The sequence below is a fragment of the Camelus bactrianus genome, chromosome 18 (assembly GCF_048773025.1).
Source record: "Camelus bactrianus isolate YW-2024 breed Bactrian camel chromosome 18, ASM4877302v1, whole genome shotgun sequence".
Lineage (NCBI taxonomy): Eukaryota > Metazoa > Chordata > Mammalia > Artiodactyla > Camelidae > Camelus > Camelus bactrianus.
The window spans coordinates 14,168,691-14,196,647 of NC_133556.1; the positions used below are offsets into that span (position 1 = coordinate 14,168,691).

Below are 27,957 nucleotides of genomic sequence, written 5' to 3' on the forward strand. Positions count from 1 at the left end.
CTTTCGGTGCTCTAGAGCCACGAGATCTTGAGTCCCCTGGTCCCATCTTTGCTCTTTTCTTTGTCTCTTTGTTTCTTAAGTCTTGCGTCGCCTGTCCTCAGACATGGTCCCGAGCTGCACTGGACGCAGCATCTAACTATGTTCATCTAAGCTTCAATTTAAAGACAGCAATCTGATCCAACTCTGGGTTGGTAGATTTAGGAAATGAGGATGTGCTAGTTTCCAGTGTGGGACATGGCTATATTGACTTTTATGAACAATTCAAAGAATTCTTCAAAAATAATTTGATTGTTTGAGATTTGTGTTCATACATTGAGTTCAAAACCTGATTTCCATCTAAGATATGACTCTCCCGTGGCTTCCATAATTCACAATCACTTTCCAAGTCCTGGTTCTAGTCCCTCAGGCATCCTGGTGATACTCTCTGTCCCAAAGATTCATGAGCTATCCCTGTATCCTCTCAAGAAGTTCCCTTTGGAACCTTAATTTAAAAAGATACCTGCACTCTGATGTTCATAGCAGCACTATTTACAATAGCCAAGACATGGAAACAACCTAAATGTCCATTGACAGATGACTGGATAAAGAAGTTGTGGTATATTTATACAATGGAATACTACTCAGCCATAAAAATAATAAAATAATGCTATTTGCAGCAACTTGGATGAAGCTGGAGAATGTCATTCTAAGTGAAGTAAGCCAGGAAGAGAAAAAAAAATGCCATATGATACCACTTATATGTGGAATCTAAAAAAAAAAAGACAAATGAACTTATTTACAAAACAGAAACGGACTCGAAGACATAGTAAACAAACTTATGGTTACCAGGGGTGGGAAGGGATAAACTGGGAGTTCAAGATTTGCAGATACTAACTAATATGTATAAAACAGATAAACAACAAGTTTATACTGTATAGCACAGGGAATCATATTCAATATCTTGTAACCTATGGCAAAGAAGAATATGAGAACGAATGTATGTTTCTATGTGACTGAAGTATTGTGCTGTACACCAGAAACTGACACAGCATTGTAAACTGACTATACTTCAATAAAAATATCTTTAAAAAAAAGAAGTTCCCTTTGGGATTTAGTTGGTATAAAGTAGATTCCTGTTACAATCAAAAGAACCTGGACTAATATAAACTACTATATAGGAAATAGATAAACAGCAAGGTCTTAATACATAGCACAGTGAACTACATTCACTATCTTGTAATAACCTGTAATGAAAAAGAATATATATATATATGTATAACTGAATCACTATGCTATACACCAGAAACTAACACAACACTGTAAATCAACTAAACTTCAGTTGAAAAAAAAAAAAGAAACTGGACTAAAATTGCTCCACTTGAATTCTTACAAATAATTTTCCCCTTGCTGAACCCACCTATTGAGTTCCTATGCTTTGCAACTTGAAAAAACTAGGACACACGGAACAACTGATGGATGGGCTCTCTCACGATAAAGTGAACTCACGCGACATAGTTGATGGCCTTAAAGGTGTTAGTCAAGTCTTTCATGTGTTTGACTTTGGCCAGCAGAGCATCAGGGTCCCTCAATTTAACATAATCCAAGAAAGTGAATTCTGTTTTGCAGTTCGTGGAAAACTGAACAGCAGCAAACTAGAAAAAAGAAGGAAGACATGAAATGTCATTACATAGCCCTTCCCACTTGTCCGCTTCAGTCTCTGCTTCTGATCCAGGACCTGGGCAACCCAACTCCACATCCTTGCCTCAAGTCATGCTTTTGAAATTGAGGTTGAGGGGGAGAAGACAGCACAGTGGTAGACTACGTGCCTAGCAAGCACAAGGTCCTGCGTTCACTCCCCAGTATCTCCATCAAAATAAACAAATAAATAAATCCTAATTACCCCCTCAATACAGTGCTGTATGTGAATTATTTCTCAGTAAAACTGGAAGGAAAAAAAATTTTAAGACAAGGTTGTATATAAAAAAAACAGAACTAAAATTAAATAAACCTCCACTCCCTTATGTAATGCTGTCTGCTGGGCTCCAGTTCTCTGGGTCTGCCTACCTCACTGACAGAAATGGTTCCTAGTGACCATATTTCTTCTGAGTGACCCTGCTAGACTGGACACAACTGGTTGAGCCAAAGACAGCCACCTGGCTGAGGTGAGGCCAGTCAGAATCTCTTCTCTGAAAAGGTGGAATTTGTAGAGGGAGGGGTTGCTTGAGAGGAAGATTTAAAAATACAAACAAAAACCTCCCAAAACTTTAACATGTTAACTTGGGAGCTTTCCACAGGCCCATGTGATCCAAAGAGGAAGAGAAAGAGAAGAGGGAAACAAGAGCCAGCAGAAAACAGAAATGAGAACTGGGGAGAATCCTGGGAGCAGAGGATCTAGCTGCAGTCATGCTCTTATGTTCCAGAGACACCATATACTAAATTTTCCTTTTAGGCCTTAAGCTAGCTCAGGTAGGCATCTATTCCCTACAGCCAGGAATCTGGTATATTTACCTGGTAGGAAGAGTTGCTGAGTTTCTTCATCACATCCTTCATGAAGTCTAGAATTTTCTGAAATTCATTTTCCTGCAAGCTCAGTGAGCCATCAAACAGAAATACCAAGTCTACGTTGCCCTTTATACACTCTGCAGAGGCAGACACAAAGGGGCTTGGTAAAGGGGCTCCAGTGGCCGGCCTGCCCATGCTGGTTCCCATATGTGGGCGACCACCTGGAGGTATTTTTACCCACCAGATCCCCAGTTTCTTACCCTGATAACCAGGGCGTCCCTGCAACATGGGACCCATCAGATTCTGGCGGAAGAGGTAACACAGGCCACTTAGATAAATATTCTGGTCACATGTCCGAGACAGCCCAGGGTCACAGGCCTGAAGGAAGCAGAGATATAAAAAGGTGTTGGTGGGGAGAGTATAATTCAGTGGTAAAGTGCATGCTAAGCATGCACAAGGTCCCAGTTTCAGTCCTCAGTATCTCTATTAAAAAACAATAATAAATGTAAGTAAATAAATAAACCTAATTACCTCCTCACCCCCCAAAATTTAAAAAAAATTTTTAAATAATAAAAAGAAAAAGAAAAAGAAAAAGGGATTGGGGTTTCCTCTTGCTGTGCGTCTTTGGCACATCATCAGCCAAGAACAAGAACCTTCAGGGTCATCATCCCCTGGCTTCATTCCCTACATCCAACTGGTTACCAAGGTAATTCTGCCTTCAGGTTTCTTGTATTAATCTCTCCATCCCTACTACCAATGCTATATGCCAACAGATGCTCGCTGTCTAGAGAATAAAGTCTAAACTCTTTAGTTTGGCATTCGTATTGTTTACAGTTGGGCGCTATCTACATTTCCAGGCCCTTCCCCTTCTATCTCAATCACACATTCTGTGTTCAAGCCAAATCAAATCACTCCCTAGTCCCAGAATACACAATGCTGTTTCTTTCATTTATGACTATCTTTCCTGCCAGACTGCAATTTCTTGAAAGTCAGAGCTCATGTCATGGTCATCTTTATATCTCACTCTCCTTCCTCCATCAGAACCTAGCACCATGCCTGGCATATAACAGCTAAGTAATCAAGCTCCAGTTAAATACTGGGTAAATATTTCACTCATTGAGACTTCTATCTCTCATATACCTGTGTCAGAAGGATGCTGCTGGGATGAATTGTAAAGAGCAATGGACTTGGAATCAAATGGGAATGTGATTCAAATTCTGCCTCCACCTCTTTAAAACCATGTGACCTTGGCCAAGTCTTTTGACCCCTTTGGTTCTGTTTCCTCCTGTGTAAAATGTATTTACTCATCCTTATCTCACCTGAGTGTCTTGAGGATTAAAAGAGATAAAGCAGTGTTTCCTAACCTTTAAGCATTTGTGTACTGATTCACAATTTCTGTCATATGGGCATATCATCTATACTATTACTTACTTAATATTTAATTTAATTTAAATTTACTTTTTTTAAGCTTTAGCCTCATCCTAAGCAATGGGATCCAAGAAATCATGAATTTGATGTACTTGCTGTATATTTTTTTCTAATAAGCCATTAAATAAAAATATAACTATTAAAACATTAAAAGCTGTATTCCACCACAGATCATCTTATATATTAATGGTGACAGATACTTTGTATTTAGGAAAAAAAAAAAAAAAAACTGAGGAAACTAGGGTCTCAAAAATACCTGGCTGATAGTTGGTTCTCAATAAACACAGATTGAATCTGAATCACTCTGATAATTATAATCTTCTATAGGATCTTTAATCCATTTTTTCTCCCTTCCTTTCAGCCTGTTTTTCCTAGATCAAGCTTCACAGGCGCTGATATCACACTATACGAAATTCTTACCAAAAGGCTGTCACTTGTGGGGTCTGTCGCCAAGGTCATTCCCAAATACTTGGAGGTATAGTTGGAACCTGTAGGCACCAGAAGATTGGTCTAGAGGAACTCAGGCAATCCAGGTGTGGTGGGGCCAGCGTGGATTTTCTGACACCATTCCTTCCAGCTCCCAAACCAGTTACTCACCACTCAGTCTGACTGGCTGGCAGTGTCCTGTGCCTGGCTGGCACTGATAGAGCTTTCCTGTGCTGTTCCCCTCACCTGGCGCTCCCACGACAACCCTGATGAGAAATCTCACCTGTGAGATGGGGTTGCCCAGGTCTTTACTCACCCACTCCTACCTGTTAAGGGGGTTCAGATCCCTGACAAGGCATCCCGAAGCAATTCAGTCACTCCCCTACCCGGTGGCTCCTCAGCCCCCACCTCTTCCCTCCTGAATCCCAAATAAATAATCCAGTATGTCCGAATTGGAGAAAGTTAAGGATCTTTTCCATTTACAGTCCAGAAAAACGGAGGCCCAGAGAATGATCTGCCAGAATGTCACATTATGAGTTCATTCAATCAGCCACCAACTCAGAAGCCATTTATAGCATACTTGCCATGTGCTAGGCTGTGGTATGTACCAGGGATGGGTGGGAGAAGCGGTAGAGAAACAAAATCCCTGCCTTCAAGGAGTTCACTGTCTGGTCTGGAAGAGGGTCAGGAATCTAGGAAGTGCTACAAAGCGTATTAAGGGCTGTTTCCCCTTCTATCAGGCACTTGTATGGTGCTTTAACGATGCGTCGATGGATCGTCCTCACCCTACTGTCTGATGGCCTTGCTCCTGTTTCTGGCAAATCTCACCATGCACTCCTTGAAACAGGGAGGTCCTGGCCAGGGCAGGGAAGGCATGTGGCGGCAGCTTACCCATTTCCAACCTGAAGGACACGGTACCCAAAATGCCTCCCGGCTTGTGGGAAGGAGAAGTTTTGCACATGTCGCACGTCCAGGTTGTAGCTCCAGGCTGGGGCTGAGGAACACAGGGAGCCCGTCAGCCACTTCTGGCCAGGGGACCCCCCCCACCCCCTCACATGCCCCACCCCGACTGGCAGGTGATGATTGGCCGCTGCCCACGTGCCCCAAGTGAGCAGCCCGACCTTCAAGGACCTTGCTCCCTCCTCCCCAGGCTGCCCACACCTGAGGCAGAGATGGAAGCTGCCCTCTGGACCCCTCTTTGAGGGCCTGGACACTGGGAAATATGGAAGCAGTTATTTCCTATTACCCAGAGCTCTGGCAGTTCCAGGGCCTGGGAAGGAAAACTTCCTATTTGGCATCTCAGCAAAGAAGGAGGGATGCACAGGCAGAAGCCTGTGAGAGAGGAGCAGACCCAGGGGTCCGGGAAGTGAAGGGGATGCCCCAAGGCAGGGTGCCTCTCCCCACACACCCACCTCTCCCCTGGGCCTGGGGCTCAGTCACCCAGAAAACTGAGATAATTAGCCTCAGTCTTTCTCCCTGTGAAAGTTCAAGATACCCTGATCCCGCGAAGTTGCCTCCTGACTCATCAAACGTTCCCTCACTCCCCACCTCCACATGGACCAATCTTTTCCGTACCCATTAGATCTCAAATTCCCCCATCACATTCCCCATCCTGGTGAGCCTAGGCGTCATCTGAAAGCCCTAAACTGTCCTTTCTGGCCCTGCTTTCCTTCCAGGCCTCAGGTTTATATCACAGCATCTTAGGATGTCAGAGATGCTGGCCCCGCCATTTGTTCAGATGGAGAGACTGAGGCCCCAGAAGGGGAAAGGACTTGCCTAAGATGGCACAGAGAGGTAGTACGGTTAGGACCAGACCCTAGGCCAGCTCTACATACCCATTAACCACCCACCGTTTTTTAAGGGCCCACTCCCCCATCTCACTGTTGCCACCTTTGTCTCCCTTCCCTGTCTTTTCCTTCATACCTGGCCTATATTTTGGACCCTGACTTTCTTTTTCTCATTCTCCCTCCATGATTCCTGGGCCCCAACATTACCTATGGCCTATCCTACCCTTAGAACAGCCGCTCATTTACTCCAGTTTAACAAAGCCCTGCAGTTTCCTTGGTCACAGACACATGTTCCTTCCCCTCCCCACCTCCCCTGCCTACCAAAGAGAAAAGGCCCAGACAGCAGCAGTCTCATTACGATGATGCAGGAGTTCATCTTTCAAATGGCTGGAGGGACCCAGACGCTGAATCGTCTCGGAGGGCCCTTGGGATTTGCTGGCAACCTAGGTAGGGTGAAAGAGGGAAATGATAATGCCCTGGGGCCTCTTGCAGTGAGGCTTTCTCACAGAGGCACCAAGGCTGGTAACACTGGGTCGAGGGCAGAAGGGGTTGTGCCTAGAGGGGTTGTGAAACCGCACGGGTTCAGGGAGGAAGTATGAGCAAGTTAGACACACTTCCTGGGCCTGCTTGTATTTTCATATCATCCAAGAGCAAAAAGCACAGTAGTGAGATGACTTCCTCTCCTGCCCAAGAGCAGCTGGGTCTCAGTCCTTCACCAACACACCAACACAAGACTCTATAAAGCTCAGGGGAGGTACTGGTCAAATGAACTGCAGTACAACTGTGATAGAACACAGAAAAGAATGAGGAAGGGAAAAAAATAAGGTAGGACAAAAAAAAAAATGAGATCACATTCTTTTTTTTTTTTTAAATATAGGGAGATTGCTTTCTCTTGACAGTAAAAGATGTCCATGATATACTCACTGTTGAAGAAAAAGAGCAAGTAATAGGACAATATATTTAGTAACTCATTTTGAGTCTGAAAAACAAAGAAAAAAATTCCATCTAGTAGGAGATTTAAGATTTGCAAATCGTATCTGTGATATGGGACTTGTATCCAGACTATAGAGAACTCTTTAACTCAACAATAAAAAGACAACCCAGTTTTTTAAGTGGACAAAGAATCTGAATAGACATTTCTCCACAAACAATATGTAAAATTGCCACTCAGCACAGGAAAATATGTTGATCGTTATTCGTCATTAGAGAAATGCAAATCAAAGACAAAAGAACCACCTCACACCCACAAGAAAGAAAGAAAGAGAAAGAAAGAAAGAAAGAAAGAAAGAAAGAAAGAAAGAAAGAAAGAAAGAAAGAAAGAAAGAAAGAAAGAAAGAAAGAAAGAAAGAAAGGAAGGAAGGAAGGAAGGAAGGAAGGAAGGAAGGAAGGAAGGAAGGAGGAAAGAAATGGAAAGAAAGAAAGAAAAAGTAAGTGTGAGAATGTGGAGAAATTGGAACTCTGGTACTTTGCCTGTGGGAATTTAAGCAGGTGCAGCTGCTATGGAAAAGGTGACAGTTTCTCAAAAAATTTGAATGTAGAGTTTCTATGTGACCTAGCAATTCCTGGGTATAGACCCAAAAGAATTGGAAACATACATTCATAAAAAACTTATACACATGTGAATGACAAATATTGCCAGCCATATTAGTAAACAAAGGATGCTTTGGAGACCCCCGACAGGGAGCAGAAGGAACTCAGGATGCAGATAAGCAGGCAGCCCAGCCTCTGCAGGCACCCCCAACGGTGTCCCCTGAGGGAAATCCAGATAGGAAAGCACAGGATACTGGCCCTAGATAGCTAAGGTACATATCAAAAGAATGATTTCAATGAGCCCAGACTTTTGCACTTTCCCATACATAGAAAAGCACTAAATTCCTTAACTTGAGATATCTGGCTTTCCTTAATTAACAGTAATCTTTTCATGTTCTGATTACCTGGTCTTTGTTGCAAAAACCGCCTATATATTCTGGCTCCTCCCTTGCCTCTTTGGAACAGTCTCTTAGAGCAATTTGAGACACCACCTCCCAGGCTCGAGTCCTCAGAAAATGTGTCGAATAAAACATAACTCTCAACTTTTAGGTTGTGCATTTTTTTAGTCAACACATGAGTGCTCATAACAGCATTATTCATATTAGCCCAAAACTGGAAACAATGCAAATGTCCATCAACTGATACACAGATAAACAAGTGGTATATTCACACAATGGAATATTATTCAGCCATAAAAAGAAGTCTTAGTACGTGCCACAACATGGACAAACCTTGAAAACATGCTAAGTGAAAGAAGCCAGGTACAAAAGATCACGTATTGTGTGATTGCTTTTAAGTGAAATGTCCACATTAGGCAAATCTGTAGAGACAGAAAATAGATTAGTGGTTAACAGGGTCTGGGAAGTGGGGAATGGGGAGTGACTAAGGTTGGGTATAGAGGCTTTTTCTGCAATTATGAAATGTTCTGGAACTAGAAGTTGAAATGTGTGTGTGTGTGTGTGTGTAAAAACTGAAAGGGCACACAACCAAACTTTAAACAGTGGTTACCTCTGCAGAATACAGTTTACACATTTCTGTATTGTTTGGAAAAAAAATTTTTTTTAACAAGGATGTGTAACTCGAACACTTGTCAAAAAATAAAAATACTAAAACCATAACAGAATAGAGGAACTATATTTGTTTATGGGAAAGTGATGCTGATACACTTCAGATTCTCTCTCTCTTGTAAGAAAATCCTACTCAAATGAAATCTGACTACAAGGCCACTTCCAGTGTCACTGACCTGGGGAAGGCTGCTGCATGCAGATTACCCAGAGTCTACTGCCAGGCAGCTACAACACCACAGGTTGGCTCTTGGTAATGAGATGATGTGAGATTGTCTTCTTCAAATTCAGTTAAAATCAGAGAAGTCAGACTGATTTCGTTGATTGTCTGTACAGGAGTTGCAATTTACATGCAACCAAATTCTTTTGTTTTGTTTTGAAACTACGAAAAGAATATACATTTGAAAATTCAAACATCATAGAAGTATGTAACATAAAAGGATATATAAAAAAAAAAAACTCTAGGATAACCATTTCTCACAGTTTGGAGCCATATTTTCTTCATGACAAAAAGAGTTGTTAACTACTAGGAAGTAGTTAACCATACAGCTTTGACCTGTTTGGAAAAACTGTAATTCTCTCAGCACAGAACATCCAGCCCAGAATTAATAATCAAATCAGCCATCTCCAGTGTGAAGGTTTCCCTTTAGGCCAGCTTCAAATTTTAGACACTTGAATTAGGGCTTAAGGTTATAAAAACTTTAAGTGTGTCAGTAGCAATGACTAGAACACGTGGGATGAAAGGAATCCGGGAAACAATCTCAGAGTCTCCACTGCTTGGATTATAGTTGATGTGTATGTTTCAGCAAGTGGATATACTCATTTATGTATTTATCATGTTCTGGTTTTCAGCTTAAAATGAAACAGAAAGATAGTCTCTTTAGACACTATAAGGCTGAAGAAGCTACAAAGTACAAACAAGCCCCAAAGATTCTAGGAGTTCAGGGGCCCAGGGCAGGACAGAGCAGGTGATTCTCCTGAAGAGCTGGACTGCAAAGATCTCAGACTGGGACCATGATGGGGCAGGATGCACACACACACGTTCTTGGTCACCGGCCACCTCCATCATAACTCAAACTGCCAGTTCTCCACCCAGATCCTCTGAACTGTCTCTCGATTCCATTCCCTCTGTTGGAACCTCCATCAGTTCTCACCTGAACAATTTATTGTCATCACAGCTCTTCTTTCTCTCAGTCCCCTTCCGTTGGAGAGAGTTCTACTACATTAATCTTGGGAAACCTGAGCATGTCTGTTTCACATTTTAAAACCTCTGATGATTCCCCTTTTGCACACACAAGATCTGTTTGTGTGCAACAAGTCTGAGCTCCTTGGCATGGCTTTCAGGGGCCTTGTTGCCTCTCCATACCCTGTGCTCTAACTTACCAAATGCCTCATCGGTGTTCAAACAGACCGAGTACCTAGAGAAAAGTTTATGAAACTTGAAGTGTTGGCCATACTTGTACCTCCTGCTGAGAAAAGCAGATTCAGTAGGCGGTTTCTGCATGATGTCATCTTGGCTGCATCAAATGAACAGTGTGAAACTGATCCTGCTAGCGTGGTGATGGCTGACCAACCAGTGATGGATGCCCAGGGCAAAGGTAGCCACAGATAGATGGGACCGAACAGATGCAGGATGGCTTGGTTGCTCCACCTACAAATTGTTCCACACAGGATCATGGCAATGGACTCAAACATATCACCTGACAGAGGGGGGACAAATGAGAGCCTAGATTGGGAAGTTCCAGGGTCACAGAATCTGTACCTCGAAGACAGAGCAGTGACCTGGATGCTTCAAGTCTCTGTGTCCTCTGTAGGATAAAATGATTTTAATTATTTATTATTTTTCCATCAGTTCATCTGAACACAATGAGAATTTTCTCTTGCTCCACTCTAGAGAGCAAATAGAACTTTGTGTTCTGCCACTTTGTATCTTCATCACTGCTCGTTTCCTGGTCCAAGCCACCACCATCTTTTGCCTGGAATTTTCTTTTTGCATCAGATTATTTTATATTTTTTGCTAAAAATATCAGTACAAATAATACTGTAATCCTCCATGTTCCCCTCTCCAGTCTCATACCCTAGAAGCTATAATTATAATTAATATGAGGCTACTGATGCTTTCATATTTTCATATATACAAATATCACAATATATATATTTATTGTGATATTTATGATTTTAATTGACATGAAATGATTTCAAAATGGTATAAAATGTTCTGCACTTTGCTTTGTTAACACAACATTATGTCTGTGAGACCAATCAAAGTTGATATTTACAGTTCTGGTTTATTCATTTTGACAGCTGTATAATATTCCATTATTTGGATATGCTAACATGTAGTCTTCCTTTTCTCTTCTGACAGATGTTCAGTTGCACTGTATCAATAAAAATCCTTGTATATGTCTTTTTGCATATTCTTTATAACATTTCCTTATGGTATACCCGTAAGTATAAATTTTGTCATAAGGCACACACATCTTCAAAAACAATACATAATAAGTTGTTCTCCAGAGTAGTTGTGGCAATTCTACCAGTTCTTCCTTTATTTGTCAATATCTTGCTATTTTTATCTTGATCTTGGTGTCAATTGAAAAAAAAAAGGCATACACACCACATAATGCAAGAGCAGTGAGTTTCGGTTTTATTTGGGGAACTTGTTGAAAACTATAGCCCAGAAGATAGCCCCTCATAACTCTGGGGAACCGCTCTGAAGACATAGGGGAGGGGCCAGTATATATGTGAATATTTTGGTTGGGAAATACATGTATTCAAGCATACATCTTGGTTAAAGATTACTGCTAATCACAAAAAAACAGATACCTCAAGTTAATGATTTTAGTCCTTCTTTATATGTGGGGAGATGCTAGAATCTGGGGTCATCAATGGTCTTCTTAGATATACATCGTAACTGTACTGGGGCCATGTATCCAAAACACAGAAGGCTTCATCCTGTTTTTCTCATCTGCTGTGGGTTGCAACTTAATCCTTGTAGAGATATTTATCTGAATCTACTTAATTTTCCTTCTCTTACACACCTCCTAGGATGGAGTTGTAACAGATGATAAAGTAGAAGATTTAGATTACTGTTTTATTATAAAAAAGACTATAATTCAGGGACAGCATGATAGAAAAGATGCCTGGGACAGGGTGTGAGGAAAGAGCATGGAGCTTCAGGGCCGTGCCAGACGCACCACTCTACAGCACCTCCACATGTTCACCAATCCAGAAGCTCCTTGTGCCTGGATTTTGTGGCAGTCCCCTAACTACTTCCAACCTTGCCTCTGCTACATTCTGTTCTCCAGACAGCAGCCAGAGGAGTCCTTTAAAAATAAGTCATATGACCCAGCAGTCCCAGTCCTGGGCATATATCTAGAGAAAACTTTAATTCAAAAATATATATGCACCCCAATGCTCATAGCAGAACTTTTTACAATACCAAGACATAGAAGCAACATGAATGACCATTGACAGATGATGGATAAAGAAAAAAAATATATACACATATATACAATGGAATATTATTTAACCATAAAAAGGAATGAAATAATGTCATTGGCAGCAACATAGATGGACCTAGTGATGATCATGCTAAGTGAAGTCAGTCAGAGAAAGACAAATATCATACAATATCACTTATATGTGGAATCTAAAAAAAAATGACACAAACTTATTTGCAAAACAGAAAGAGACTCACAAACATAGAAAACAAACTTGTGGTTATCAGGGCGGCAAGGGGGGTGGGGAGAGAGAAATTGGGAGTTTGGGATTGGCAGATACAAGCTACTATGTGCAGAATAGATAACCAACAAGGTCCTACTGTATAGCACAGGGAACTATATTCAGTAGCTTGTAGCAACCTGTAATGGAAAAGAATGTGTGTGTCTGTGTGTGTGTGTATACACATGAATCACTATGCTGTAAACCAGAAACTAATACAACATTGTAAATCAACTATACTTCAATAAAAAAGAGGGGAAATATAAGTCAGATCATGTTATTTTCTTGCTCAAAACCCTCCAGTGGCTCTTCGTTTCATGGAAAACACAAGCCAAAGTTCTCACTGTGGCCCACAAAACGTTAAGTCCTCAAATGTCTAATTATCTGCCATCTCCCTCAGCTCACCCCTTTCCAGCCTCCCTGCTGTCCCAGCTCTGTCATCAATCCATCACTCCTTTGCCTCAGGGCACCTGTTGTTCTCTCACTGGCTCATTCCCTCTCCCCTTTGTCTTTGTTCCTTCTGCTTCTACTATCCAATTTACCTTTTCTTCCAGTTTATGGCCCCTCTTCCCTACTAGGATGTAAAATCCACCAGAACTGTGATTAGTGACTGCTGTATGCCCAGTACCTCAAACAGTGCCTGGGAGCAGAGTGGGTGAATACTGAATCAGTGACTATTTAGGGAATGAATAAATGCTTGGGGTGGCCCTTGCCCCTAAGAGTGGTTAAGAGGCTTTTGCCTTCCAAAGTCTGGGCTCTAAGAAGCAAAAATCTGTATCATCCAAAAGGGAGAGGTTGAAGGATTTGAAAGAAAAGGACTAAGTTTCCAGAGCTGGGAACTTGTTAATAAATATAGAAAATGAAATAGTACACTGGTGGTAGGTAAGCAATCCATTGGTTCTTTCCAGAATGTGAACTGGAGAACACAGAGAGGATTGGCCAGTTATAAGTGAGGGGAGGATGGTGCAGACAGGCAGACAGACAGACGTCATGAGGGATGTAAATATGAAGTCTGTGAATGCAGGACGGTGATAACTTGGAGGGCTATCTCCATTCCTAATGGCCGCTCTAGTCCCAGTCCACACATACTCTCACACTGAACCTTTTCTCTTTTGTGGCTCTTGAATGAATAAAATGTTGACTAAGCAAGGATGTGGCAGCAAGGAGCCTCTGGGCGTGATGGGGACCAGTGGTCCTCCGGCTGATGTGGATGGCAGCGGGAAACACAGGCCAGGATCTCCCTGTTCCCCACCCCACCAGTCCACCAGGCCCAACTGCCTACAAACCCAAGACAAATCAGGGCTAAGCTTGCTTTTTTGGACTCACACAGAAGATCTGCCGGTGCAAATGCTGCTGGCTGCTTCACTGCTAGCTCCCAGCCCAGGCTCCCCACCCACCACTTCCTCCTGGGTAACTCGGCACAGGCCGCTTTTTGTCAGGATGGTTCCGACACAAACATCTATGTCACCGCAGTGTTCTTTCCCCTTCTTCCCACGTGCCAGGAGATTAGAAGGAGGAATTCCCCAGAGAAAGAGACTGAGCCTCAGGAGAGAGGCCATCACTAAGGCCACCACCCTATTCCAAGGCCCTTATGATCTCATGGCTAGATGGACTGTGCATTCTAAAGTTCTAGAAACTCTACGTGGATTTTCCCTCCACCTGGAGGGAGGGCTGAGCTGAACATACCACAGGCAGGGATTTTCTAAGGATGGCACTCCTTGGGTATTCATCTGCCATCCATGGGGCCCGTGTCCCTGGGTGACCTCACTTCAAGGGCTCCATTTCCAGCCTCTTGGTATGTGGTTGATTTTTGTGGCCATAAGAGCATACAGTTCAGGGCCAGCGATCTGGGGATCAGTTCCAAGTGGTATTTTTTTGCCACGTTGTGCTGATGAGTCTTCTCACCTCTCTGGGTCTTGGTTCCTCCCTCTATCCATAGCTCAGACTTCTATGGGATTCAACAATCTGTGAGTTCAAATAGGAGGGTATTAACCTAATACTCCCATGTTGTTGCTTTAGTACTCCCACCTGCTTGCACAAGATCTCCAGCTTCCTGAGAATCCACTGTGCTGTTTCAAAAAGTCTCATGTACCATCCCCCGGAGCGGGAGCTGCTCCTGGCTTCACACCTCAGCTGTCATTGTACAGCCAAGACCTTGGATATATATAGCAATTCTTGGCGATTAGCCCTAAGCCCTCAGAATGCCAAGGCTAACAGAAGGGTGTGATAGAGTTGAGGGGGAAAACCTCTCTCTGCTTTGAGTTACATCACGGTAGAGTGTCCCCAAGCTCTAGTGCTTGGGCTCTAGTGTGCAAGGCTACTGAAGCAGCTCTTTCTGGTTCTACTTAACGCTCCTCTCTCAATCTCTCTCTCTCTCTCTCTTTTTTGATTTTATTTTGTATTGAAGCCTAGTTGATTTACAATGTTAGTTTCAGGTGTACAGCAAAGCAATTCAGTTATACACATACAGACATATACATGTTTTCTTTCCAGATTCTTTTCCATTATATGTTATTATAAGAAATTGAAAATAGTTCCCTGTGCTGTACAATAGGTCCTTCTTGTTTATCTATTTTCTATATAGTAATGTGTGTCTGTTAATCCTCAACTCCTAATTTATCCCTCCCTTGCCCTTTCCCCTTTGGTAACCATAGTTTGTTTTCTATGTCTGTGAGTCTATTTTTTAATCTCTTTCACTCTTGAACTCTGATTCAGGGGGCTGAGCCAGACATATACTTGAATAATAGCCCCTATATCTAGGAAGGATTTCTACTCCCCTCTGACAACAAAGACCTCAGTCCTGGGTCAAGCTCGTTCTAGTATGAGTCTCCCCCTACCTTCAGGAAGCTCCTCTGCCCCCTCTTGAAAAAGTCTTCTCCAGTGTCACCTCAAAAGCTCTCAGACATGCCTAGGCAGTCTTGAAATTCCAAAGTGGTCAAAATCCAAGTTTGACCTGCTACACCTACAATGGGGATGTCAGTAACGCCTACCACTTTCTTTTGTTACAAGAAAAGCGAAGTCCTTGCTGTCACTCTACCTCAAAGGAAAAAGGAAGACATTCCCCATATTCTGACAGGTAGCTTAAGTGCATCTAGAAAACAAACCAAACAGAACCCGGAGGACCGGTTATTGTGTGATATGTTTGATCTGCACAGTGAGGTGAAGTGTTTGGGGGAAGCAGCAGCTGTGTCTAAGATCTGAAGGATTAGGAAGGCCTCCTCCCAGGTCTCACTGTCCATCAGACTCTTCTCAACCCTTTCTGTCACCCATCCTTCAGCTGAATATTCCTGAAGCTTCAGGAATTATGGATGACTGAATTTAGAGGATCTCAGCCAAATCTCACCTTATGTCAAGTAACAGGAGCCCATCCGAACTGGCTAAAACCAAAAGAATAAATTTGTTTAAAGGATATCACAAAGCCCTTAGGGGAACCCTGATACAATTAGGTCTTCCAGGTGGCTGGAAAGGGCAGCACATCTTCCCCCAATTCTTTCCTTCATCTCTGCAGGTCACCTTTCTCCACCTTTTCAACAAAGCTTGAGAAAGGTTGTCCTTTATTGGCACCGTCATTCCATTTTTATATATACTTAATTGAAAAGACCACCAGAGGCTAAGATCTCTGAATTTCCACCCTCTTAGGAAGGAGAATCTGACCCAGCTAGAGTCCAATGTCCGCCCTACAGTAAGCAGCTAAGGTCAAGGGAACAGGGTCACACCCTAAATCTCCAGATGAGGAAGTAGCTCTTAAATAGAGGTTGTGGGGCTAGGGTTAGGCAGAAGTGCCCAAAGCTCTTTGTTAGCTGGGGTGAATTTCGATCTTACACTATAACTTGGTTCAAACTTTCTTTAGCTTCATGTCCTACTTTTCTTCCTTAATCTCTCATCAGCTCATCCTCTTTGCCTGAAGTGTGCCTTCCTTGTTGCCACTTGTCAAAATCTTCCCAAAATCTTCTCTAAGGCTTCATGCCAACTTTTCCATGCTATTCTTTGTGATACCTTCCACTGAAAGTGTAGTAAAACATTTCAGATTTGAAAGGACTCCTGAATATCACCTAATTCAACCCCTCCTTGCCTCACACAAGTCCCTTATATATTACCTCCTACTGAACCTTCAGCCAGCCCGCTTACACACCTTCAAAGGTGGGATGCTCAAGACTTCTCAAGGAGATCCGCTGCATCTCCAGCACCTCTTCCTGTAGGAAAGTGCTTTCCTGCATTACATGCCAATTTTCTTCCTGTGACTTCCATGCTCTAGACTTGGTTCTGCCCTGTGGAAATGTAGGATGAGTCTGTTTATTTTCCCGCCTGGAAGCCCCTTCAGAAATTTGGACAGGATTCATGTCAGTCCTTACTCTTCTCTCTTCCAGGCTGAACATCCTCAGTCACAGCTAATATTCCCCATAAAACAAAGCCTCCAGTCCTCTGACTACCCCAAGAAGAACACCTGTTTCAACTACACTCCTAAAATCTGATGCCTCAAAATAAATGCAGCAAGGATATTCAAGGAAATCTTTAAATTAAAAAAAGAAGAAGAAAATAGGTTAAATACCCAGCGTAATAAGAATCTGGGGGTCGGGGTATAGCTCAGTGGTAGAGCGCATGCTTAGCACGCACGAGGTCCAGATTTCAACCCGCAGTACCTCCATTTTAAAAAGTTGGTTGTATCAATTAAACAAATCTATTTATAGAATACTATTCAACCTTTAACAAAATATCGTAGACTTACATCTATTAGCATAGAAAGATTGTCATAATGCAAGTAGGAAAAAAGCAAGTTATGAAACAGTGTGTGTTACATCTTAATCTGTCTGCGAGGCAGGAAGTCCCTTCCTGAGCTTCCCTCTCTCCCACATCTCTGCCTCTCAAATACTTCATTTTTTGGTGTATACATAAAACATATTGGGGGAGGATATTTACTGAACTCTGCATAGTTATTTCTAGATTCTAGAGCTGTCTTGCATTAGTTCTGGAGTATAGAGGATGAGGCTTGGGGGATCTTTCATGCTGTGATTAATATATCTGTAATGTTTGCTTTTAATAAAGAGCACATATTACTGTCATAATCTGAAAACAACAATAATAAAGGTTTTGCAATGCCTTGGTGAGCTCTGAATATCAGGGTGTTGACCTATTTCCTCTTTCACATTCTTTTCATTTATTTATTAAACAAATGCTCTCTAAAGCCTTCTCTGCACCAGACCTCAGACTGGGCCTTGGGCTCTTAGAGCCTAGTGAGGTGTGATCCCAGCTGTGAAGAGCTCACATATTTCAGAGAAAACCTAGCATGATGTGTGGTAAAACAGAGGAAATCACAGGGCTCAGGCATCACAGAAGAGGGATTTCTTGGAGTTTTGAAGATAACAGTGTTTGTTGGTCATAAAGGGCTTTTTGATGATTGAGAGCAACCTATGCAAAGGTCCAGAGGCAGGGAGAGGTGTACCCCGTCTTCTGTCTACCCCCTCCACCTGCTTCCTTCAGTCCAAGCCAGCAACCATCCTTCACTGTCCTCTGCTGCATTCTTCCCCTCCAGTCTGTTTTCGACATAGCAGCCAGAGTGATCTTTCAAAAACAAAAATTCATGCTCATTTTGGCAACACATATACTAAAACTGGAATGATACAGAGAAGATTAGCATCGCCCCTGCACAAGGATGATTTGCAAATTCGTGAAGTGGTCTATAAAAAAATACACACACACACAAATTCAACCATGTCATCCCCCTGCTTAAAACCAATCCTGTGGCTTCCTCTTTCTCTTAGGAGGAAAAGTCCAAAGTTCTTCCATGTTACCCATCAGATCTTGCACCCAAATCATCAGGAAATCTCTTGGCTCTACTTTCAAAAAATATCCTGAATCTGCCTGCCTCTCACTATCTTTAATGTAGCCACTAGTGCAAACCACCATCATTTCTCCTCTGGGATTTTGGCAGGAGCCTCCTCACCTTCCCTCTGGTTCCACCTCCCAAGTCCATCTGCCCTCACCTTAGCTAGGGTGATCATGTCAGTCCTCCGGTCTAAACCCTCCAAAGGCTCCTGTCTCACCCAGTGCCAAAGCCAAAGGCCTTACAGGCACAGTGGGCTCTTCATTGCCACTCTGACATCAACTCCTTCTGCCCTTCTCTTGACCATTTGTCTCCAGCCATGCTGGCCTCTGACGGTTCCTCCAACCCATCAGGCTTGCTCTGTCTCCAGGACTTTGCTAGGGGTGTTTCTCTGTTTGGAATGCTCTTCCTATAGAGTATCACGTGACTTCCTCCCTCACCACCTTCAAAAGCGCTCTACTGACCTCGATCTCTGTCTCCAAATCCTCTGTTCCCCGAGTTCTGACATCATTATGAGCCTCTTTCTCTCCTTGTTTCCCTCTTGTTCTTATGGCAAGAGCTGACCCACTAGGGCTTCTCACATACAGATGTGAGATACAAAGATGAAACTTCCTGCCATTTGGGATGGTGGAAGGTGGTTAAGAGTGCGAGAGCTGTGGTCATGGGTGTCATTTCTCAAATCTTCTGAGGCAGAGCCTGTAGCTGGAAGCCCCATGGAGAAAGCCCAGGGGAGGTGGGAGCTGAGAACTAGAGCTGTAGCTGGCCAAGGTGAGAGCCCTGTCAGGAACCAACAATGGGGACCCTGAGCTGGCTGTCAGGCCAGAGCGCTGGGGGCTCAGGCCAATGGGAAAGGTTTTGGACCTCTGGGGTGTGGCTGCAGATTAAAAAACTCGAGCAGAGTTAGATTATGTCACTCCTACAATGACCTCTGAGGCCATGTCCTGTACCACCTCCCCCATGCCCTCTGCCACTTCTGTCTGACTTCATTTCCTCTAACTCTTCCTACTCACTGTGGAGCAGTCACCCTGGCCTCCTTGTTGTTCCTAGACCACCCCAGGTATACTCCTTCCTGCCCCAGGGCCTTTGCACTTGCCATTCTCTCTGCCTGAAACACTCTTTCCCAGATATTTGCATCGTTGTTCCATCAGGCTTTTACTTCAGGGTCCCCTTCTCAATGAGGGCTTCCCTGGCCACAATCACACAATACACACTCACATACCAGACTTTTTATACCCTTCTCTCCAAACTTTATTTTTTCTCCTTAATATCTATCCCTAACTAGCAAATGATTGATCTTATCTACTGTTATTTCTCTCCATTAGCATGTCAGCTCCATGAGGACAGGGATTTTTGTCTGTTGTGTTCACTGCTGTATCTCCAATATCTAGTGCAGTGACTAACACAAAGGAGGTATTCTATAAATATTTGTGAATGAACCGAGAATTGTTGAGCATCTATTACATACCGGATGTTTTTCAGCCTTTATTTTATTTCTTACTAGAAATAAATGGGATGATCCCATTTTTGCTTTTTTTTTTTTTTTTTAATTTCATTTTGGGGGGGTAGGTAATTAAGTTGGTTTATTTATTTATTTTTAGAGGAGGTATTGGGGACTCAATCCAGGACCTCATGCACGCCAACCATGCACTCCACCACTTGAGCTATACCCTCCCCCTGTTTTGTTTTGTTTCTTAAAGTATATGTAATACACAGAACACATATACTTTGCGGCTCCAAACAGCCGGGAAGGAATGGTAGGGCGTCCCCTGGCGGTCATTGTGAGGTGGTGTCCCTCCATATAGTACATACGAAAAAATGCCTAAACTAAGCTCTGCTCCTTAAGGTGTCAATAGTACTTCTCTCTGGGGGGAAGGATTTCAAGTTATTTTAACTTTTTTCCTTTTTACTAAATTTCATTTAGTGACTTTTCTCCAATGACAGAAGAATGATCTTGCAATAAGAAAAAATTTGAATTGAAAGTGTACTAAGCATACGGAAGTATTTTCAGTGTATATATACTGAATGTATATTTCACCACAATAAAAAACAGTCTAAAAAGTGTACTGAACCTTAAAATGTAGTATTATGACTAAATGATTATCATAATGGGGGAAAAAACTACAACTAGCCCTAGCCCCAAGGCTTTTGATGTATATGGAAAACAAGTGGGCGAGGGGGAGGGGCAAGACAGGGAAGCGGGATTAAGAGGTACAAACAACTATGTATAAAATAAATAAGCTGTAGGATGTATTGTGCAGCACAGGGAATACAGCCAATATTTTACAATAACTTTAAATGCGGTAAATCTATAAAAAAATTTTGAATAGTTAAGTTGTACACCTGAAACATATATATAGTTAATCAACTATGCCCCAATTTTAAAAAATGACAAGCTGGTATTCAAATCCTCGTTCCTTAAAACCTCTCTTTCTTCTCCTTTGCCTGCTCTCCCAACCTCACCTCCAGGATTTTACCTTTGCAATCTTTGACCCAAATGGTAGATGTATTCAGTGAATCTCTCAGTGAAAAATAAGCAAAAGATTTTTTAAAAATCACTTTTGAATGCTCATGATGCAGTTACAAGGATCCACCCAGGTGGATTGTCTGCACAAAGGCATATGAACTTGTTCTGAGCCCAGTGGGTTGATCACTGGCCAAGGCAAATTTACTTTGCACTGGCCCAGGTGAACATTGCTCCCAGGTAGAAGTGACAGGGAGCGATATGGATGAAAATCTTCCCCCAAAAGAATCCTGATTCCTTGAGAGGCATTGCAAGGAGTTATTAGTATTATCAAGGGGGCCCCTAGGATGAGCGATAAAGCACCAGCCTTCAGGTCAGACAGACATGGGTTTGCATTCTCACTAGGTTGATTCCCAGCTAGTGACCCTGTGCAAGACCCCTAACCTATCAGGGATCTCAGTTTTTGCCTCCGTAAAACGGAGATTAGAATGCCAGCTTCCAGGGGGGAAGGGGATAGCTCAGTGGTAGAGTTTGTGCTTAGTATGCATGAGGTCCTGGTCATCCTAAGGCTCAGCATATGTACTTAGCAATGTATAAAATGATGTATTCGTTTCACAAAAGTTATTGCCTGGGAAACCAGGGTGGACAAAACAAAGAAGCCTCTGCTCTTTGGACCTTACAGCCTAGTGGGACAGATAGTTATGGTGTAATCACATGAATAAAGAAGTACAAATTGTACTAAATACTGAAAAGGAAAAGTCCAAAGACCTAAGAGAGTATGTAACCAGAAGTACCTGATGGAGTCAATTTTTAACCCAGGCAAGGTGACTACAGATGTAATAGAATGTTCTTGTTTTTCCCAAAAATGATAAAAGAATCCTTCATGGTCACAATATGCTGAACATTTTGAAAAGAACTTTTCATAGTTGAGATTTTCATATGATCCAAAGCAGAGATTATGACCCTGATTTTACAGTAGGGGAAACTAAGGTGTAGAGAAATTATGTAACTTCCTTAAGGCCAGACAGCTCACTGATAGCAGATCCAGAGGTTCGACAAAACCCAGGGATCTTTCGCTTCCACATCTATAGTTACGTGAACACTAATGTAACTACCACCCAGCCCAAGGAACAGAATTTAACAAAGCTCAGAGGGCCCCTATGTTCCCTTCCCCAGAAGTAACTCCTATGCTAAATTTTGTTAATCATTCACTCTTTTACCTTCTGAAAGTTTTTTTTATCATTTATGTATCTCTCAACAATATATTATTGCTTGTATATAAATGGCATCTTAGTTTATGTCTTCTTCCGTAACTTGCTTCTTCCCTCAACGTTTTGTTTTTGAGATTATCCATACTGATGGCGCTGCCTATACTTCATTTTCTCAGATAAATAATATTCCATTGTGATTATATCCCAATTTATTTATGCATTCCCTTGTTGACAGACACTTGGATCATTTCCAGTGTTTTACTGTTATAGTTCTTTTTTTTTAAGGGAGATAAATGAATTTCTTTTTATAAAAAAATTTTCAAGGTATTATAAATTTTGTGAATTTGAATTCCAGTCCCTGTACCCATGTTAACAGTACTATATGATAATAGGTTCTGTCATTTAGTTTGAGTTTACCATCAGCCAGGAACGGTGTTAGGTGCTTTATACACATTTTAAATTTTAACTAGCATAATATTCCTATTTGATAAGTGTTATTACCTTCAGGTGAAAGGACTATTTTATAGGCAATGAAAGTGAGTTTCCTACAGGTTAGACAATTCACCTAAGGTCATTAGGAGAGCCAAGATTGAAACTCAGTCTAATTCTAATGTTCTAGGTCCTCCCAATTCACTCCAGGACTTAATACTGTATTGTGCAATAATAAAAAACCAAATGTATACATCTGAAACTAACATTGTAAATCAACTATGCTTCAATTAAAAAATATTTTTAGAAACAACTGTAACAATGTGCCATAAGATCTATGAGTATCTACTATATTTTTAATATTTTTAATTGTGGTAAAATACACATAACATGAAATTTACCATCTTAATCATTTTTAGTTGTACAGTTCAGTAGTGTTAAGTACATTCACATTGTTATGCAATCAATCTCCAGAGCTCCTACATTTTTAATTAATCAATTAATTATTTATTGAAGTATAATTTATGTGCAATAACAGTCATTCTTGTATATATCACCTGGGGCACTTGTGCAGCAGTTTCTCTAGGGCATGTCCTATGGGTGCAATTGCATGGGTTTACATATGTCCAAATTTATCAGTTAAGGCCAAGCTCTTTTCCAAAATGTGTGCACCAATTTATATTCCCATAGCAGTTAATTTTTTTTCAAATATGTATTACATTTAAATTTTAAAAGAATTTTTTTAAGTTCCAAATGTTAAAACAAGAAAAACACAATATAATGGAAAATATCTCCTGTTCCCTTATCATCTCATTCCCTCCCCAGAAGCAATCAAAATATCCAGTTTCTGGTGATCACTCTTCCAGAGCTATGCTTCTGTATAGACTTTCCTACTTTTTTTTAAAACAAGTAATAGTGTTCTATACATTACTGTTCTGAAGCGTCTTTGTTTCTCTTAACAAACATCATCGGAAGTATAATCTGGTGGTCTTTGGAGCAGATTGTCTGGATTCACATCCAGCTCCACTCCAAATTGGCTGTGAATTTGAACAGGTCATTTAATCTCTCTGTGCCTTATATTCCTTATCTGAATATCTCATGAGAATCTTAATTTATAAGGTCTTTATGAGAATTAAGTTAGTTAATATATGTAAAGCATTTAGAATTGTGCCTATTAGAACTATAACTGTTATCAATATAATCACATCAATGTTTTCTTATTCTTTTTTACAGTTATTTTGTGGCCTGTAATGTAAATGTATCATAATTTATTTTCATCATAATTGATAAACACTTAAGTTGTTTCCAGTATGTTGATATTACAAAAAGCACAGCAATAACTAACTACCATTTCCTACTCAAACAGGCCAGTGCATCTGCAGGATAAAGTTCTACAATTGGAACTTCTGGGTCAAAGGTAATGCATGCCGTTATAATTTTAAAGGATATTGGCAAACTACCCTTCATGAATACATCACAGACTCTCACATACGTTAACTTAAAGATATATAGAAACTTTAGAATAAAAGAAACTTAGGTAAGCTTACTTTTTGTCCAGATGAGTCAGCTGATTCCGGGAGAGGGAAAGTGACTCACACAGGCAGTTGGTGGAAGCAGCATGAGAACCCATGCAGGTGTCTGGACTTAAGAGTCCTAAAATTCTTTCAAGTCCATGTTAACATTTCATTATTTTTTTAAACAACAATATAACATTTTTTATTGAGTTATAATCATTTTACAATGTTGTGTCAAATTCCAGTGTAGAGCACAATTTTTCAGTTATACATGAACATATATATATATTCATCGTCACATTTTTTTCTCTGTGAGCTACCACAAGATCTTGTGTATATTTCCCTGTGCTATACAGTATAATCTTGTTTATCTATTCTACAATTCTGAAATCCCGTCTATCCCTTCCCACCCTCCGCACCCTTGGTAACCACAAGTTTGTATTTATTGTCATGAGTCTGTTTCTGTTTTGTATTTATGCTTTGTTTGTTTTTGTTTTTTTTTTTTTAGATTCCACATATGAGCAATATCATATGGTATTTTTCTTTCTGGTTTACTTCACTTAGAATGGATGCAGCAGTTTGCTTACATAATGTTAGTAACTTACAATTTCTCATCATTTTTTTCTAATTTTTTCCCCCTTGACTATTTCCTACCCTGTATTGATCATGTGCGCTCTCAAGTGACCCTTGGACAGTTCTGACTTGCTTGAGGTTTGCCGAATGACCGATCTTCCCTTGTCTTAGAAAATGCTGGATTTGGTCAACTGCCTCGAGGGGAACAGAGTTTCGCCAGGTTCTCCCAAGAGTTCATTTAAATTGCATCAAGGGGAATGAACAAAATCGCTTGTTCTGTAAACTTGCCGAGACCAATTTCGGAAGCTGGTGGTTGATTTGTAATACATCTTTTAGACGGCAGGAAGCCCGCCCCTCGGTGACAAAGTCCTCATTGGATGGTACAGCTGTCAATCACCATGGGTATAAATAGGAGAGGCCAGCGGCTCCTCCTTCAGGACCGCCAGGAGCGCGTGGGGAGGCAGTAGTCCTTCCGCGAGAGTTGTGCCGGGGAAAATCTCTGCGGTAACGTCTGACTTACTCCTTATTAACTGGAGTAGAAAGTAAAAAGGATCTCCTCTACTCGCTCCTCCTTTCCCCTCCCTGCAGGGCAGGCGTGATGGCGGAAGCCGCAGCAACGGGCGCCGGCGGAGAGGCGATGGCGGCAGCTGTGGCGGCGGGGGAAGGCTCCTCGGGCGCGGCGGGTTTGTCTCTAGGCCGTGGCTTCTCGAGCTACCGGCCCTTCGAGCCCCAGGCGTTGGGCCTAAGCCCTAGCTGGCGGCTGACCGGCTTCTCTGGCATGAAGGGCTGAGGCTGCAAGGTCCCCCAGGAGACGCTGCTCAAACTCCTGGCGGGACTGACGCGGCCAGACGTGCGGCCCCCGCTGGGCCGGACCCTGGTCGGAGGCCCAGAAGAGGCGGCCCAGGAAGCCGGCCTGCCGGTTAGGGCGGAACCCAGCCCAGCCCTTCCAACCCTCGGCATTGGGTTGGATTCCTGTGTCATACCCCTGAGACACGGGGGCCTCTCCCTGGTGCAGACCACGGACTTCTTTTACCCCTTGGTGGAAGATCCCTACATGATGGGGCGCATAGCTTGTGCCAACGTGCTGAGTGACCTTTATGCCATGGGCATTACCGAATGTGACAACATGTTGATGCTACTCAGCGTCAGCCAGAGTATGACTGAGGAGGAGCGAGAGAAGATAACACCACTCATGATCAAAGGCTTTCGGGACGCTGCAGAGGAAGGAGGGACTGCAGTGACTGGTGGGCAGACGGTAGTAAACCCTTGGATTATCGTCGGTGGAGTTGCCACTGTGGTATGTCAGCCAAATGAATTCATAATGCCTGACAGTGCCGTTGTTGGGGATGTGCTGGTGTTAACCAAACCCTTAGGAACCCAAGTTGCTGTTAATGCCCACCAATGGCTGGATAATCCCGAGAGATGGAATAAAATAAAGATGGTGGTCTCCAGAGAAGAGGTAGAGCTGGCCTATCAGGAAGCCATGTTCAATATGGCTACCCTCAACAGAACTGCTGCTGGATTAATGCACACGTTTAATGCCCATGCAGCCACCGATATCACAGGCTTTGGCATTCTAGGACACTCTCAGAACCTTGCAAAACAACAAAGAAATGAGGTGTCCTTTGTCATTCATAATCTGCCAATTATTGCTAAGATGGCTGCCATCAGCAAAGCCAGTGGGCGCTTTGGGCTCCTTCAAGGAACCTCAGCAGAAACTTCAGGGGGATTACTGATTTGTCTGCCAAGAGAACAAGCAGCTCGCTTTTGTTCTGAAATCAAATCTTCGAAGTATGGAGAGGGTCACCAAGCATGGATTGTCGGCATTGTGGAAAAGGGGAACCGGACCGCCCGGATCATTGACAAGCCTCGAGTCATTGAGGTCCTACCTCGTGGGGCCACTGCTACTGCTCTTGTTCCTGAGAATTCCAGTGCCTCCTCTGAGCCTAGCTCATGAGATGGAATAGCAGAAGTGGTTTGGACCAGACAGCCTTTGTACACAATCATGGATGATTCTCAAAAGTTGATTTTAGGAAGAAATTTCCAAAGGCTGCCTGCATAGTAGTTCCAGTTGCTCTTTCTAGGTGACTTGAATTGGCCCATCAAAAGCTGCACATTCCAAGGCCAAAAGTAACATTTATTTTGAACTTCTGAGGGGTAGGTTTGTTAATTTCTTGAGTGGAAGAAGAGCAGAAGAACCTTTATTTACTCTTTCCAAGAGCAAGATTAGGCTACTCAGGTTTGAGAGATTTCTCTTGGCACAGGGTTGATTGATTTCTGCACAGGGAGTGAGATTATTAAAATTACATACATAGCAGAAGTAAATTACAAAATGAAAAACATTTAGATCAGAAGCAAATAAGTTTGGACCAATATTGTTGATAAATCTAAACTGTTAAAAGAGATAGTAAAATGCAATGTCAAATTCTTTATTAGATTTCTCTGAAATACTGGCTCTTTCCTGCTCTGGACAAGAATTGAGCAGCTTGTCCAATGATTGGGAAAGGAGGACCTCAGCCACCTTACTTGGTCTCTGTTAATGATGTCTCTCCCTCTAAACCCCTTTAAGGACCGGGAGAGGCAGAGCAAGCCCCAGAGCCTAGGCCTTGGTGGACATTAAGATGTTAAATCTTGTGCTGAAAATTCCTGGTGATTTAATCAATAAAGTGATTTCTAGTGAAATAAAGAGAATTTTGTTGAAAAATTTTTCTGGCTAATGTTTGGATCCTTGGAATTCTGAATCTTTTTACAGTCATAAAATAAACCAGCTGATTCATTTAGAGTTGACAGCAAAGGACTCAAGACAGGAGTAAACCCCAAGAACTAAAGGGTAGGAGAGGAAATAGAAAAAAAAAAAAAAAGTCAACTATTCTTGGAAGATGGAAAGTGGGTGGAAGAGCAGAACAGAGGAGGCCAAAGTATAAATGCCTTCAGAGTCGGGGAATACTAACAGGAAGCAAGGAGATATGCTCCCGGTATACTAAGGAAGGTGGGGTCAAAAGGTGAGGATAAAAACAGATACTGGTTAAAAGTTTATGCACAGAGTAATTAGATCTTTGAAGTTCTCACACCTCTCCTTCACACAGCCAGATGACTTCTCACCTTTGTAGGAAAAAGGTGATTTATTTTTTGGAAAATGTGGATTTAAAAAATACTGTCAAGTCAAGGATACCAGGCAGAGAGAGTACTGGGAGCGTGATCAAAAACCAAAGAGTAAGGACTGAATAATGAGATTGCCCCAGCTCCCTTCCTCAGCTTAACTATTAGAAACATTGCCCAGGAAGCTTATACTGCCCCTGGCTGGTGCAGATAGAAGACTGGAGAATATTCCTCTGGAGAAAATAAACCTGCCCAGGAAAAAGACCTATAAATATAAACATTTAGGGAGCCTCCCAGTTGAAAAGCTTCACTCAAACACATTCTTTTTAATGCCTCATTTTAAAATATGAGCAGTCAAGGATCACCATTTGAGGCAAGCCTCCAACCTGAAGTCAAAGCAAACAAAAAACTCA

At 42.1% G+C, this 27,957-nt stretch overlaps 2 protein-coding genes and 1 non-coding gene across 9 annotated transcripts in view; 2 read left to right on the forward strand and 1 right to left on the reverse strand.

The window, feature by feature from the left end:
• ITGAL (integrin subunit alpha L) overlaps nucleotides 1-23,924 on the reverse strand; it is a 53,311-nt gene extending 29,387 nt beyond the window's left edge. For 5 of the 7 annotated variants that reach the window (XR_012500292.1, XM_045508311.2, XM_045508310.2 and 2 more), the window contains exons 1-7: nucleotides 6,444-6,682; nucleotides 5,227-5,329; nucleotides 4,507-4,601; nucleotides 4,330-4,397; nucleotides 2,742-2,859; nucleotides 2,488-2,618; nucleotides 1,486-1,631 (exon numbers count right to left, since the gene is read on the reverse strand). Coding sequence is in view for 6 of the 7 variants with exons in the window: in XM_045508311.2 (XP_045364267.2) it covers nucleotides 1,486-1,631; nucleotides 2,488-2,618; nucleotides 2,742-2,859; nucleotides 4,330-4,397; nucleotides 4,507-4,601; nucleotides 5,227-5,329; nucleotides 6,444-6,498 (716 nt within the window). In the remaining variant the exon portion in view is untranslated. Of the gene's footprint in view, nucleotides 1-1,485; nucleotides 1,632-2,487; nucleotides 2,619-2,741; nucleotides 2,860-4,329; nucleotides 4,398-4,506; nucleotides 4,602-5,226; nucleotides 5,330-6,443; nucleotides 6,683-23,905 lie in introns of those variants that run through there. The other 2 variants (XM_045508309.2, XM_010972460.3) reach the window with 2 other exon arrangements.
• Nucleotides 18,015-18,121, forward strand: LOC123613511 (U6 spliceosomal RNA). Its single transcript, XR_006720875.1, has one exon. It is a non-coding gene; the product is annotated as a U6 spliceosomal RNA (small nuclear RNA).
• Nucleotides 23,925-24,873: 949 nt separating the features above from the next.
• Nucleotides 24,874-27,151, forward strand: SEPHS2 (selenophosphate synthetase 2). Its single transcript, XM_074346078.1, has 2 exons — nucleotides 24,874-24,949; nucleotides 25,034-27,151. Exon 2 carries the CDS (start codon nucleotides 25,044-25,046, stop codon nucleotides 26,400-26,402), a length of 1,359 nt encoding a protein of 452 aa, XP_074202179.1. The 5' UTR covers nucleotides 24,874-24,949; nucleotides 25,034-25,043; the 3' UTR covers nucleotides 26,403-27,151.
• Nucleotides 27,152-27,957: the final 806 nt, after the last annotated feature.